Genomic DNA, 16,146 nt, shown 5'->3' with positions numbered 1-16,146 from the left:
AAAGTGTGCAAAACAAATATGCAGATTGTCATATTATCACTAAGTGGACACCTGAGTAACCAGCTGCACGGTCACAAGATGGAACACTGCCAGCCCCCAGAAACCCCTCCCATGCCAGTTCCAGCACTGCCCCTCAGAAGGCACCCCTCACCCTCTCTCTTGCTTCATTGTCTGAATGTGTGACTCTAAAATGTATAGACTGGTTTTACTTTTTTTTTTTAAGCTTAAAAAAATGAGACCATACACAAACTTATGTTCATTGCAGCACTATTCACAATAGCAAAAAGATGGAAACAACTTAAGTTCCCATCAATGGATGAATAGATAAGTAAAATTTGGTACATACATACAATGGAATGCTACTCAGTGATAAAGAAAAATGAGTTCCCGAAATATCTTGGAACACTGATGAGCCTGGCGGATATTATGTTGAGCAAAATAAGTGAATCATAAGAAACAAATATTGTATGTTCTCACTTTTATGAAGTGACATGAACAAGTAAATATACAGAGGTGAATGTTCATTACTGGTTACCAAGGATGGGGTAGGGGAAAAGGGGATTCACTATCTAAATAGCAGACACTTGTTATTTTTGATGATGGGAAAGGTAAGACTGAATGAGGGTGAAGTTTGCACAGCTGGACCAAGGTAAATGATGTCACTAAGATGTACACAAGAAAAAAGGACCTGTTGGTAATTGCTAATGGCATATATAATTTTGCAACAACAACCAAAAAATATGTGTGGGGGTATATGTCTATATATGTAGGCTTATATGTATATAGGTATGTATATGTGGGTATATGTGCATGTATATATAGATATATGCATATGTATATGCACGTGTGTGTATGTATGCATATATGTTCATATATATAATAAAACACATGGGGGCACAGTTACAGATACTTCTTAGACATAACAAAACACCTCATGGGATTGGTTTTCTGGATTTGAAGGATTAGGACCATAGTCTCGTGGGTCAGTTGGCATAATATAATTCATAAAGTTTGTGTGATACCTCCTAGTTTGGTGAGTAGTGTCTGGGGTCTTATAAGCTTGTGAACAGCTATTGGTCTCTACTCATCCAGAACAAAAGAGAACAAAGGAAACCAAAGACTTGAAACAGATACAGCCTCTACAGGACTAAGAGTCTACACGAACCATGGCCTCCTCTATCCTGAGACCGGAAGAATTAGATGGTGTGCAGCTACCATTACCAACTCTTCTGATCAGGGCCACAATAGGTGGATCCTGATAGAATGGGATACAAAGGTGGAACAGAACCTCAAATTCTTAAAAAATCCAGACTCACTGGACTGGTTAAGATTGGAGGACTCCCTGAGACTATTAACCTGAGATATTCTTGAAAACCTTTTAGCTAAATAACAGATTGGCTCACAAAATAAAGAATATGACCTGTGAGTACTGTGTCCCTTTAAAAAATCATTTATATGAGACTAAACGGTCAAAAGTTACTTTAGAACAAAGATAAGAAGATAAGGGGACAAGGAAACTAGATTCATGGAAACAGAACAACCGGAACAGAAATAATGAAAATGTTCATGCACCATGAAAAATGTAACCAAAGTCACTGAAAAATTTGTGTAGAAATTGTTGAATGGGAACTTAAACTGCTGTGTATACCTTCACCGAAAATGTAATAAAATATCATTAAAAAAAAAAAATGGGACCATACCGACAGTATTCCTTTGTGTCTGATTTCTTTCCCTTGGCATTTTCTCTGAGATCCTCCCATGTTGTGTGGATAACATTGGTCATTTTTTTCCCATGTTCTTCTGCTGGATTTGCGTACCCAGGTTTATTCTCTATCCCACTGTCTGTGGAAATTTGGGTTGTCTCCTTTGATGCTATTATGAATGAAGGCACTAAGATTCTTGTTCGTGTCTCTTGGTGCCTGAGACATACGTTTCTGCCAATTCACACCCTGAACCCAGAGATGGGATGCCTGGGCTCAGGGTATATGAACGGTCAATTGCTCAGAACACGCCAGGCCATTGTCACGTGGTGGTGCCAGTCTGCACTACTGCTGGTGGCAGTGGGCACGCTCCCTTCTCCATTGTCAGCGGGGCCTTGGTGGCCTGTGCAGAGGCACAGGAACATCTAACTATGGCTAATTTTGCACTTTTCTGATTCCTCAGTAAGGCGGAGTCTTCTTCTGTGTGTTTATTGGCCATTTGGATAAACTTGCTTAAATGCCTCCTAAGTCTCTTGCCCGTTTTTCTGTTGGATCAACTGTCTTTTTCTTATGAATTTTATAGGAGTTCTTTATATATTCTAGATATGATCAATATTTTAATATCACAAGTTATTTCTCTAATATGGTGACTTACATTTTTTCACTCCCTTAATGGTGAACAAAATTTGTTCATTTTAATGGAGTCAAATTTGTCAGTCTTTTCCTTTAGTGCTTTTTGTGTCTTGTTAAGGAGTTACAATTCCAAGGTCATATGACCTCTCTCTTTTCTTCTAGGAGCTGTACTGTTAGTCCACAGTTCACCTGGAATTGACTGTTGGCATGGAGTGAAGGTTCTTTTTTTCAATACGGACACCCGACTGTCCCAGTACCATTTTGATAAAATGTTTCCCCTCCCTTCCCATCTTACACATCCGCTTATTGCCCAGGGCAGTGAAGGGGAGGGGCAGAGACATTGGCAGCCATGTCCCCGGTGGCCAGGAAAGCAGGGTATGGGGGGAGACGTCGCAGAAGTGGCCAGAGAAGCTGGGAGATTGGTTACATTAAGCAAACAAGTTCACTGATTGAGCGTATAAATAAGTATCTTGAGGATAATGGGAGCTAGATTTTTCCCTGCCAGGGAAGGGAGTTCAGACATGGAAAGGGGGAAGAAGAACCCTAAGTGGTTACACTGGAATGGGAGGTTATCAGTGGGAACTTATGGTATTTTAAAAGTATATACATGAAGATAGATGCAGAAATAGCTACATATATGTATGTTTACATGCATGTGTGTATGAGCGTACGCATATTTCCTAACTCTGTCTGCTGAGAAGACAGCAGCAACACTTTGTAGCAGTGAGCACACCAGCACTCAGATATTGGTTTCTAAATGCCTTTATCCAGTGGAAAGAACCAGGATTCCTTGGAGAAATGGCTTATTTTAGGCCTGGAATATCTTGCTGTGCTAAAATGGATGACAGGTATGTGTCAGATGGACTCTGAGTCAGCTTTAAGTGCCTCCCACTGGCCAGTCTGGGATGATTTGAGAATAAAAATAATGAGAATTGTGGATTACAACCCATTAAATAATACAGAAATACATGAGTCTAAACTGACAGAAAGTGAGGGAATAGAGGGACAGAGAAGGGAGGGCTCATTCTCTCAGTAAAATGACAGTTAATAAGTGTAGAAAGGATGGTGGGTGTGGAGGACCATCATATAGCAGCCATCAGATGTAGGAGATACAGATGGGGGCATCAGTGGATGTTGAGGCTTGAGGATCATGTGACGAAGACCAGGGTATCAGAATATCTCCCCACAAGGTACTAGTCAAACGAGGGGGAACTGGTGGCTTTGCAGGGGAGAAACCTGGCAGGCACCATCTTGATCAGGTGATCAGGGGTGTTATTACCAGTAGCAGGGCATGTCAACATCATGCCTCCAATGTGTCACACTGAGGACAGCCTAGTGTCGCGTCTGTGGTGCCTGCCAGGAGTGTGTGGCCCGAGTCTTGTCTAAGATGGCCAGGGACAGGGAAAGGCATGAGAGCAGATTGAAAGAGGCTAGTGAGCATGACAACCAAATGCAGTGTGTATCCCAGATGGGGACTTAGAGCAGATGGACCAGGAAACACTGCTGGGACAGTTGGCAAAACGTCAGTGGGCTGTGGGGTATCGGGTGGGTCGGCCCAGAGTCAAGTCCTCCTTCAGAGGGTGCGTGGTGGTGAGGAGGAGCGCATCCTTATGTAAGGAGGTGCACAGTGGATTATCTGGGGGTGATGAGGCATCAAGTCGGTAAGAGGGACCCATTATGTGTCTATAGGGGGCACTGTGGTGAGATGCTAACAATTGGGGAATCCTGGGAGGTCTTTGTATTGTTCTTATAACTGTTCTGTGAGCTTGAGACAAATTCAGAGTAAAAAACTATTTTAAAAACAATAACTTCTAGTTACTGGCTGTGAGTTGGTGTTCCTCTGTGTGGCCATATGTTTCTCAGCTCCCTGTTCTCTTCTGTAGGCTCTGGGCCTGCCCTTAGGCCAGGAACATCTTCATATCACCTTAAGTGCCACAGTTTTATCATAAGTCTCAGTCTAGTAGAGCAAGTCTTCCAGCTTCCAAACTTGTTCTTCCAGAGTGGCGATTCTTAGTCCTCTGAATTTCCATGTGTATTTTGATATCAGCTGGGCAGGCTCTCCAGAAATTGATTTGTGATTTTAATTGGGATTGAGTTGTTCCAGATCAGCCTGGGGAGAATGGACATCTCCACAATGCTGTTTTCCAAGGCATGGGCATTTCACATGAAATGGTACCTTTGTCAAAACTATTAATGCAACCACAGGCTTTATTTGAATCTCACCAGGTTTTCCACTTACGCCTTTTTTCTGCTCCAAGGCTACTTAGTCGTCATGTCTCCTGAATCTCCTCTGGCATGTCAGTTTCTCATTCTTTTCCTCATTTTTCATGAACTGACACTTTCGAAGAGCACTGGTTGAGAATATCCCTCAGTTTGGGTTGGTCTTATGTTTTCTCAAGGTTAAAAAACAGTTGCCATCGAGTTGATGCCAAATCATGGAGAACAGAGTAGAACTATACTCCCTAGGGTTTTCAATGGCTGATTTTTCAGAAGTAGATCTCTAGGCCTTTCTTCTGAGGTGCATCTGGGTGGACTCAAACTGCCAACTCTTTGGTTAGCAGCCAAGTGCATTAACTATTTGTACCACCCTTTCTTAGGATTAGGCTGGGGTAATTTTTGTTATTTTTGTTTGTTTTGTTTTTTGGTGAAAATATGTACAACAAAACATACACTCAATCAACAGTCTTTACGTGTACACTTCATTGATTGTGGTTGCATACTTTGTACTGTGTCGCCAATCTTTCTCTGCCTATATTGTTTCACCACCATTAACTTAGCCTCTCTGCCTTGTAAGGTTCTCATCTGTGCTTTAGACTTAACTTTTGTCATTTTGATCTCATGTATTTAATTCTTTAAAAGGGCACATTACTCAAGGCAGATATACTTTATTGAGCTAAAATATTGTTGAAAGATGACTCCATGGGATAGTTTCTGTTCGAGTTTTAAAAGTTGTTCCCAGGTATTATGGGTTGAATTGTGTTCCCCCAAAATATGTGTTGTAAGTCTTAACCTATATGCCTGTGGTTATAAGCCCATTTGGGAATGAGTTATCTTTGTTATGCTAATGAGACAGAATTAGTGTAGGGTGTCTTTTGAGTCAATCTCTTACAAGATATAAAAAGAGCAGATTAAGCAAGTAGAGATGGGGGAAGAGAGATGCCAAGCCACAGGAAGATTGCCCAGGAGCTGAAGCTCAGGAGAGATAGGACCTTCCTCCAAAGCCAATAGAAGGGGAAAGCCTTCCCCTAGAGCTGGCAGCCTGAGTTTGGACTTCTAGCCTCCTAGACTGTAAGAAAATAAGTTTCTGTTTCTTAAAGCCACCCACTTGTGGTATTCTATTATAGCAGCACTAGATAACTGAGACAGAATTTGGTACCAGGAGAGGACAGATACTTAAAATGTGGAAGTGGTTTTGGAATTGGGTAATGGGTAGATGCTGGAAGAGTTTTAAGGTGTCTAATAGTAAAAGCCTAGATTGCCTCGAAGAGACTGTTGGTAGAATTATGGACATCAAAGGCAATTCTGGAAGTATGGAGAGAAGGTCTCTGTCATCTTAGAGATTACACATGGTATCAGCAACGAATGTTGCTAGGAAATGTGGATGTTAAATATGCTTCTGGTGAGGATTTAAAAGGATATGATGAGCATGTGATTGGACGGTGGAGAAAGGGCGATGCTTTTTATGGAATGGCAAAGAGCCTGTCTGAATTATGTTCAAATGTTTGGTGGAAGGTAGAACTTATAAGTGATGAACTTGGATATTTGACTGAGGAGATTTCTAAACTAGATCTTAAAGGGGCCATGTGGTTTCTCCTTGCCACTTACAGTAAAATGCAAGAAGAAAAAAAAAAGAGATGGACTTAAAAATGAACTGTGCAGGGGCGGAGCCAAGATGGCAGAATAGACAGACGCTTCCATCGAGCCCTCATTACAACAAAGACCTGAAAAAACAAGTGAAACGAGTATATTTGTGACAAGCTGGGAGCCCTGAGCATCAAAGGCAAGCTTAGACAACGAGCTGAGGGGCAGGGGGAGGAAGAGGCCGTTCAGAAGTGGAGAGGAGTTACTGGACCTGAATCGTGGGGAGCCCTCAGGCACCATTCCCGGAGCAGTGGTGGCGGCGACAGGCTGGTACTAGCGTTTGGCCGCAGTTTCCTCAGGGAGAAGCAGCCAGCCACACAGCCCACTCACACCTCTGGAACCTGAGGAGAACAGCATGCTCTCAGGAAAAGCTAAGTACTTGCATATATTTTACCACGTCCCCCCACCCGCAAGCCGGCTTCAGTGGCTGAATCCCTGGGTCTGAGATAGACCCTGGTGAGCACCTAGAGCCATCCTCCCGGCCTTGGAGAAGGAAAAAATTTACACCTGGGGGGAAAAGATAATTTGCTAGCTCCATTAACCGGGGGAGCTCAGGACAGAAGCGGGTCCTGTCCAGGCATAAACCGTCTGTGGACCTTGAACACCTTTCCCATCTGCATGGACCTGTGTGGGCCTATTTCACGAGAAATAGGTTGGCAAACTCCAACCATTTCAGCCGTGCGGTGGAGAGGTGGGTGTTTGACATTTGACATTACTTTGCCTATTAAGCAAGGTCCTCACTTACCCACAACAGGGACCTAAGGACTGGTAGCTCCACTCAGGTCACCCAGCCACCCACAACAGGGATCCAAAGATAACTGGTAACTCCCAGTCCTTACGACAAAAACTCTGGGTGCCCATGGCCCCTCTGCAGAACCCACCCACCAGCACGCTCTAGGGAACAGAGACGTGTTTTCCTCAGAGACACTTGGGGGTCGGTTCTCAGCCCCCTGCCTTGTTCAGAGCATGACCCCCTGCTGCAATCAGATACGGGTATATACGCCAATCACCCCTGCCCCTCTAAGACTGTAGCACAGAGGCTGTACCACACACTTGATGATCAGCTGCCTGGAAACCTGAGCTGAATTCATACAAGAAAACTGAATGGACTCCTAGACTGATATACCTGATAACAGCTCTAGCCAGCTGGGGACAGGACGGACACCAGAGCTCCAAAGGCAAAAATAATCAAGCTAGCTCACTCAAGCAACCCATAGGGGTATATCAAAACAAAACAAAGCGAGCAGCTATGACACACTAAGCAAGCATAAACTAATACAATAACTTATAGATGGCTCGGAAACAACAGTCAATATCAAGTCACATAAAGAAACAGGCCATGATCACCTCAACAGGCTCTCAAAATAAAGAATCTAGGGATCTACTAGATGAAAATGCATTCCTGGAATTACCAGAGGCAGAATACAAAAGTTTAATACACAGAACACTTCAAGACATCAGGAAGGAAATGAGGCAATACGCGGAACAAGCCAAGGAACACACAGATGAAGCAACTGAAGAAATTAGAAAGATTATTCAGGAACATAATGAAAAGTTTAATAAGCTGGAAAAATTCATAGACAGACAGCAATCAGAAATTCAGAAGATTAACAATAAAATTACAGAATTAGATAACTCAATAGAAAGTCAGAGGCACAGAATTGAGCAAGTAGAAGCTAGAATTTCTGAACTTGAAGATAAATCATTTGGCACTAATACATCTGAAGAAAAATCAGATAAAAGAATTTTAAAAAATGAAGAAACCTTAAGAATCATGTGGGACTGTATCAAGAGAAATAACCTACGAGTGATTGGCGTACCAGAACAGGGAGGGATAACAGAAAACACAGAGAAAATTGTTGAGGATTTGTTGGCAGAAAACTTCCCTGATATTGTGAAAGATGAGAAGATACCTATCCAAGATGCTCATCAAACTCCACATAAGGTAGATCTTAAAAGAAAGTCACCAAGACATATTATAATCAAGCTTGCCAAAACCAAAGATAAGGAGACAATTATAAGAGCAGCGAGGAATAAAAGAAAAGTCACCTACAAAGGCGAGCCACTAAGAATAAGCTCAGACTACTTGGCAGAAACCATGCAGGCAAGAAGGCAATGGGTTGACATATTTAAAAAATTGAAGGAAAGAAATTGCCAGCCAAGAATCGTATATCCATCAAAACTGTCTCTTAAATATGAAGGTGAAATTAAGACCTTTCCAGATAAACACAAGTTGAGGGAATTCATAAAAACCAAACCAAAACTACAAGAAATACTAAAGGGAGTTCTTGAGTTAGAAAATCAATAATATCAGGTGTCAACCCGAAACTAGAACACTGGGCAGACCGACCAGAAGTCAATCCAGACAGGGAAATCCAAAAAAACAAAGCAAGATTAGGAAGAAAAAAAAAAAAAAAAACCCAATACAGGGTAACGGCAGTGTTATTATATAAAAGAAGACAACATTAAAATAATAAAGAAGGACTAAGAAATGTAACCATACACCTTCCGTATGGAGAGGAAGATACGGCAATACAAAGAAATAAGTTAGTTTTAAATTTAGAAAAATAGGGGTCAAAATCAACAACAACAAATATCAGGAAAGGGCAATATATAAAGAAAATCTACTCAGCACATAAAATCAAGTGGGAAAAAGAAGCTGTCAACACACAAAAAAAGACATCAAAATGATAGCACTAAATTCATACCTACCCATAATTACCCTGAATGTAAATGGACTAAATGCAGCAATAAAGAGACAGAGAGTGACAGAATGGATTAAAAAACAAGATCCATCTATATGCTGCCTACAAGAGACATACCTTAGACTTAGAGACACAAACAAACTAAAACTCAAAGGATGGAAAAAAATATATCAAGCAAACAACAATCAGAAAAGAGCAGGAGTGGCAATATTAATTTCTGACAAAGTAGACTTTAAAGTTAAATCCATCAGAAAGAATAAGGAAGGAGACTATATAATGATTAAAGGGACAATACACCAAGAAGATGTAACCATATTAAATATTTATGCATCCAATCACAGGGCTGCAAGATACATAAAACAAAGTCTATCAGCATTGAAAAGTGAGATAGACAGCTCCACAATAATAGTAGGAGACTTCAACATGCCACTTTCAGTGAAGGACAGGACATCCAGAAAGAAGCTCAATAAAGACATGGAAGATCTAAATGCCACATTCAACCAACTTGACCTCGTAGACATATACAGAAAACTCCACCCAACAGCAACCAAGTATACTTTCTTTTCTAGTGTACCTGGAACATTCTCTAGAATAGACCACATATTAGGTCATAAAGCAAGCCTTAGCAGAATTCAAAACATTGAAATATTACAAAGCATCTTCTCTGACCATAAGGCCATAAAAATGGAAATCAATAACAGGAAAAGCAGGGAAAAGAAATCAAACACTTGGAAACGGAACAATACCCTGCTCAAAAGAGACTGGATTATAGAAGACATTAAGGATGGAATAAAGAAATTCAGAGAATCCAATGAGAATGAAAACGCTTCCTATCAGAACCTTTGGGACACAGCAAAAGTGGTGCTTAGAGGCCAATTTATGTAAATAAATGCACACATCCAAAGAGAAGAAAGGGCCAAAATCAAAGAATTATCCCTACAACTTGAACAAATAGAAACAGAGCAACAAAAGAAACCCAGAGGCACCAGAAGAAAACAAATAATAAAAATTAGAGCTGAACTAAATGAAATAGAAAACAGAAAAACAATTGAAAGAATTAACAAGACCAAAAGCTGTTTTTTTAAAAAACTCAACAAAATTGATAAACCACTGGCCAAACTGACAAAAGAAAAACAGGAGAGGAAGCAAATAACCCAAGTAAGAAATGAGAGGGGCGATGTCACAACAGACCAAACTGAAATTAAAAGAATCATATCAGATTACTATGAAAAATTATACTCAAACAAATTTGAAAACCTAGAAGAAATGGATGAATTCCTAGAAACACACTACCTACCTAAACTAACGCAAACAGAGGGAGAACAACTAAATAGACCCATAACAAAAGAAGAGATTGAAAAGATAATCAAAACACTCCCAACAACAACAAAAAAAGCCCTGGCCCTGACAGCTTCACTGCAAAGTTCTACCAAACTTTCCGAGTAGAGTTAACACTGCTACTACTAAAGGTATTTCAGAGCATAGAAAAGGATGGAATACTCCCAAACTCATTCTGTGAAGCCACCATATCCCTGATACCAAAACCAGGTAAAGACACCACAAGAAAAGAAAATTATAGACCTATATCCCTCATTAATGTAGATGCAAAAATCCTCAACAAAATTCTAGGCAATAGAATTCAACAACATATCAAAAAAATAATTCACCATGAACAAGTGGGATTCATACCAGGTATGCAGGGATGGTTCAACATTAGAAAAACCATTAATATAATCCACCACATAAATAAAACAAAAGACAAGAGTCACATGATTTTATCAATTGATGGAGAAAAGGCATTTGACAAAGTTCAGCACTCATTCATAATAAAAAGTCTCAGCAAAATAGGAATAGAAGGAAAATTTCTCAACATAATAATGGGCATTTATACAAAGCCAACAGCCAACATCACCCTAAATGGAGAGAGCCTGAAAACATTCTCACTGAGATCGGGAAGCAGACAAGGATGCCCTTTATCACCACTCTTATTCAACATTGTGCTGGAGGTCCTAGCCAGAGCAATTAGGCTAGATAAAGAAATGAAGGGCATCCAGATTGGCAAGGAAGAAGTAAAAGTATCTCTATTTGCAGATGACATGATCTTATACACAGAAAACCTTAAGGAATACTCCAGAAAACTACTGAAACTAATAGAAGAGTTCAGCAGAGTATCGGGATACAAGATAAACATACAAAAATCAGTTGGACTCCTCTACACCAACAAAAAGAACATCGAAGAGGAAAGCACCAAATCAATGCCATTTACAGTAGCTCTCAAGAAGATAAAATACTTAGGAATAAATCTTACCAGAGATGTAAAAGACTTATACAAAGAAAACTGCAGTACACTTCTGCAAGAAACCGAGAGACTTACGTAAGTGGAAGAATATACCTTGCTCATGGATAGGAAGACTTAACATTATAAAAATGTCTATTCTACCGAAAGCGATCTATACATTTAATGCAATTCCGATCCAAATCCCAACGACATTCTTTAATGAGATGGAGAAACAAATCACCAATTTCATATGGAAGGGAAAGAGGCGCCGGATAAATAAGGAATTACTGAAAAAGAACAACAAAGTGGGAGGCCTTACTTTACCTGGTTTTAGAACCTAGTATACCGCCACAGTAGTCAAAACGGCCTGGTACTGGTACAACAGATACATGGACCAATGGAACAGAATTGAGAATCCAGACATAAATCCATCCACATATGAGCAGTTGATATTTGACAAAGTCCGCAAAACAGTTAAATGGTGCTGGCATAGCTGGATATCCATATGCCAAAAAGTGAAACAAGACCCATACCTCACTCCATGCACAAAAACTAACTCAAAATGGATCAGAGACCTAAATTTAAAATCTAAAACGATAAAGATCATGGAAGAAAAAATAGGGACAACGTTGGGAACCCTAATACATGGCATGAACAGTATACAAAACATTATAAAGAATGTAAAAGAAAAACTACATAAGTGGGTAAAGAGCTCCTAAAAATCAAACACCTATGCTCATCCAAAGACTTCACCAAAAGAGTGAAAAGACTACCTACAGACTGGGAAAAAGTTTTTAGCTATGACATTTCTGATCAGCACCTGATCTCTAAAATCTACGTGATACTGCAAAAGCTCAACTGCAAAAAGACAAATAACCCAATTAAAAAATGGGCAAAAGAGATGAATAGACACCTCACTAAAGAAGACATTCAGGTAGCTAACAGATATATGAGGAAATGCTCACGATCATTAGCCATGAGAGAAATGCAGATCAAAACTACAATGAAATTTCATCTCACTCCAACAAAAACAAGGCTGGCATTAATCCAAAAAACACAAGATAGTAAATGTTGGAGAGGCTGTGGAGAGATTGGAACACTTATACACTGCTGGTGGGAATGTAAAATGGTACAACCACTTTGGAAATCAATTTGGTGCTTCCTTTAAAAGCTAGAAATAGAACTATCATAGGATCCAGCAACCCCACTCCTTGGAATATATCCTAGAGAAATAAGAGCTTTTACACGAACAGATATATGCACACCCATGTTTACTGAAGCACTGTTTACAATAGCAAAAACATGGAAGCAACCAAGGTGCCCATCAACAGATGAATGGATAAATAAATTATGGTATATTCACACAATGAAATACTACACATTGATAAAGAGCAGTGAGGAATCTGTGAAACATTTCATAACATGGAGGAACCTGGAAGGCATTATGCTGAGTGAAATTAGTCAGTTGCAAAAGGACAAATATTGTATAAGACCAGTAATATAAGAACTTGAGAAATAGTTGAAACTGAGAAGAAAACATTCTTTTGTGGTTATGAGAGGGAAGAGGGAGGGAGGGTGGGAGAGGGATATTCACTAATTAGTTAGTAGATAAGAACTACTTTAGGTGAAGGGAAAGACAGCACACAATACAGGGGAGGTCAGCACAATTGCGCTAAACCAAAAGCAGTTTCCTGAATAAACTGAATGCTTCGAAGGCCAGTGTAGCAGGGGTAGTGGTCTGGGGACCATGGTTTCAGGGGACATCTAAGTCAATTGGCATAAGAAAATCTATTAAGAAAACATTCTGCGTCCCACTTTGAAGAGTGGCGTCTGGTTGCTTAAACGCTAGCAAACAGCCATCTGAGATGTATCAATTGGTCTCAACCTACCTGGCGCAAAGGAGACTGAAGAACACCAAGGACACAAGGCGATTACGAGCCGAAGAGATAGAAAGGGTCACCTGAACCAGCGACTACATCAGCCTGAGACCAGAAGAACTAGACGGTGCTCGGCTGCAACCGATGACTGCCCTGACAGGGAACACAACAGAGAACCCCTGAGGGAGCAGGAGAACAGTGGAATGCAGACCCCAAATTCTCATAAGACCAGACTTGATGGTCTGATTGAGACTACAAGGACCCCGGTGGTCATGGCCCCCAGACCTTCTGTTGGCCCAGGACAGGAAGCATTCCCAAAGCCAACTCTTCAGACATGGATTGGACTGGACAATGGGTTGGAGAGGGATGCTGGTGAGGAGTGAGCTTCTTGAATCAGGTGGACACTTGAGACTATGTTGGCATCTCCTGCTTGGAGTGGAGATGAGAGGGTGGAGGGGGTTAGAAGCTGGTGAAATGGACATGAAAAGAGAGAGTGGAGGGAGCGAGCAGGCTGTCTCAATAGGGGGAGAGTAATTGGGAGTGTGTAGCAAGGTGTATATGGGTTTTTGTGTGAAAGACTGACTTGATTTGTAAACTTTCACTTAAAGCACAATAAAAAGTATTTAAAAAAAATGAACTGTGCAAAATGAAAACAAAACTTAAAGATTTAGGAAATTCTGTTGTACAAACCAAGGATATGTGTTCTAGAGCTTTCATCAAGGACATGTGTACACAATCTTTTTTTAAAGAAATCAAGCCTGTGTCTGGTGAATCTAACCACCTACGACAGCAGAAAACCCATCAACTTAGTCTAAAGGGGACAGAGAAAGAACGAAAGGAAAGAACTATTATCTTCCTCTTGGAATTACATAGAGAGGAAACAGGCCAAAGGAGCTACATCTGTTGTCCTCCAAGAAAACAAAAGACCATCCCTGGAGCAACTCCGAGATTAGGGAAACTATTGGAAGAAGCACGGGAAGCAGAGCTGCCTCGGTTTCAGTAGGTGGAACCATGGCCTGCTGAGTTTGAAAGGGTGGGGCCATGGCCTCCTAGGTTTCAAAGAGGTAGATCTTAACCAACTTAGTTCCAGAGTGTGGGGGTGCTGTTCACAAGTGCCAGGGGGATTGGGCCACTGCCCAAAGCTGAGGGCGCAGGACTGCCATGCACAAGGAGCAGAACAGGGTCTGCCTGGGCTGAGGGCGTGGGGTCATCCTCAGATGAACTAGGAGAATGAGGCCACCCAAAGCCGAGAGAGCAGAGTTGCTTTCCCAGTGAGCCTGAAGGTGGAGCTGAAGCCCAGGGCTAAGGGGTCTCCACCCAGAACCCAGAGAGCATGGCCACCACCGAGAGTCTGGAGGACAGGGCCATTGCTCAGATGGTCTCAGAGAACAGAGGATTATTTTCAAACCTTGAGAACTAAAATAAATTGTTCTGCTGAGTTTTTTACTTGCTTGGTGCCAGTTATCCCTTCTTTCCCTCCGATTTCTCCCATTTGTAGTGAAAATGTTTACCTTCTACCTGTTCCACCATTGTACTTTGGAAACAGATACCTTGTAGTCTAGATTTTACAGGCTCACAGATGAAGAATTTTGCCCTAGGATGGATTGCACCTAAAGTCTCATCCATATCTAATTTAGATGATTCAGAAGATGAGATTTTGGACTTGCAGTTGATTTAAGACTTTTAGGATAATGTAAGGGGGTAAATATGTTTTGCATGTGGCAAGAACATGGATTTGGGGGGGCCAAAGTGTGGAATGTTGGACTGAATTTTGTTTCCCAAAAATGTATGTGTTGTAAATCGTAACCTCTGTGCCTGTGGTTATACTCCCTTATGGGAATCGGTTCTCTGTTATGCTAATTAGAATTAGTGCAGGCTGTGTTTTGAGTCAATCTGTTAAAAATCTAAAAGGAGCAGATTAAGCAAGCAGAGATAGGGAAAGAGAGATGGCAAGCCACATGAAGACTGCCCAGGAACTAGCTGAAGCTCAGAAGAGACAAGGACCTTCCTCCAGAGTTGATAGAGAAAGCCTTCCCCTAGAGTTGGCATCCTGAATTTGGGCTTCTAGCCTCCTGAATTGTAAGAAAGTAAACTTCTGTTTCTTAAAGCCACACATTTGTGGTATTCTGTCATAGCAGCACTAGATAACTAAGACACTGGGCAATTCAAGGGTCAGTCTCAGTGTGTCCAGTAAGTTTGGTTTACAATATACATTTAAAGTTCCATTCCACAATTTTCCTCTTTTTGATCAAAATCCATCTACTGGGTCCCTGATCAAAACATTCAGTAAGAGTGGCTGGGCACCATTTATTTCTTCTGGTCTCATGGTATGGAAGCTAGTAGTTCTTAGAGACAATTAGGTCTACAGACGATTTCCTTCTCTGACTCCTGGATCTCCTTTTCCCGTTTGCTCTAGATGAATAGAGATCCTTTGTATCTTGGATGGCTGCTTCCAAGCTTTTAAGACTCTAGGCACTACTCACTGAACTAGGAGGTAAAGCAGAGACTCTTAAAACAATACTAGGCCAGTTGTCTGGACAGGCCCATGAAACCATTACCCAAAACCTTTGAACCAATAAAACCAATCCTACAAGATATTTATTTCTACCTAAGTAGTATCAACAGCTGTGCTTTTTTTTTTTTTTTGCTGCTGCTTTTGTTGCAAAATTAAATATAACATTCTATTTGTCATCTTGCTCCTTTTTTTTCTAGTGTACAGTGTATTATCGTTACAACAGTCAAATTGTGTAAGCATGGGCTAATGGACTTTTTTTCTAAATTTTATTCATTTTATTATTGAGAATGTACACAGCAAAGCATACCCTGATTTAGCAGTTTCTACATGTACAATTTAGTGACACTGATTACATTATTCAAGTTGTGCAACGTTTTCACCCTCCTTTTCGAGTTGTTCCTCCCTCATTAACACAAACTCACTGCCCCATAAGGTTTCTGTCTAATCTCTCTAATCTTTCAAGTTCCTCACGTCGCTTTGATCCCATATAGATAGTTCTTAAAAGAGCATAATGCTCAAGGCAGACTTTTTAACTAGTTAAGCTAAACTATTTTTTGGTTTTAAGAAGACTTAAGGG

General features: G+C 40.8%; 1 protein-coding gene across 4 annotated transcripts in view; it reads left to right on the top strand.

Moving 5' to 3' along the window:
* GNB1L (G protein subunit beta 1 like) overlaps positions 1-16,146 on the top strand; it is an 85,615-nt gene that overhangs the window by 39,328 nt on the left and 30,141 nt on the right. For 3 of the 4 annotated variants that reach the window (XM_049865822.1, XM_049865823.1, XM_049865825.1), the window contains exon 2: positions 1,093-11,744. The exons of the other annotated variant lie outside the window; for it this stretch is intronic. In XM_049865822.1, the coding sequence (XP_049721779.1) occupies positions 7,486-8,502 (1,017 nt within the window). In that variant the 5' untranslated portion in view covers positions 1,093-7,485 and the 3' untranslated portion in view covers positions 8,503-11,744. Of the gene's footprint in view, positions 1-1,092; positions 11,745-16,146 lie in introns of those variants that run through there. 4 annotated transcript variants of the gene reach the window in all.

The sequence above is a fragment of the Elephas maximus genome, chromosome 22, assembly GCF_024166365.1.
Source record: "Elephas maximus indicus isolate mEleMax1 chromosome 22, mEleMax1 primary haplotype, whole genome shotgun sequence".
Taxonomy (NCBI): domain Eukaryota; kingdom Metazoa; phylum Chordata; class Mammalia; order Proboscidea; family Elephantidae; genus Elephas; species Elephas maximus.
The sequence above is the reverse complement of the archived record's forward strand: the minus strand, read 5'-3'. Positions and strand labels throughout refer to the sequence as shown.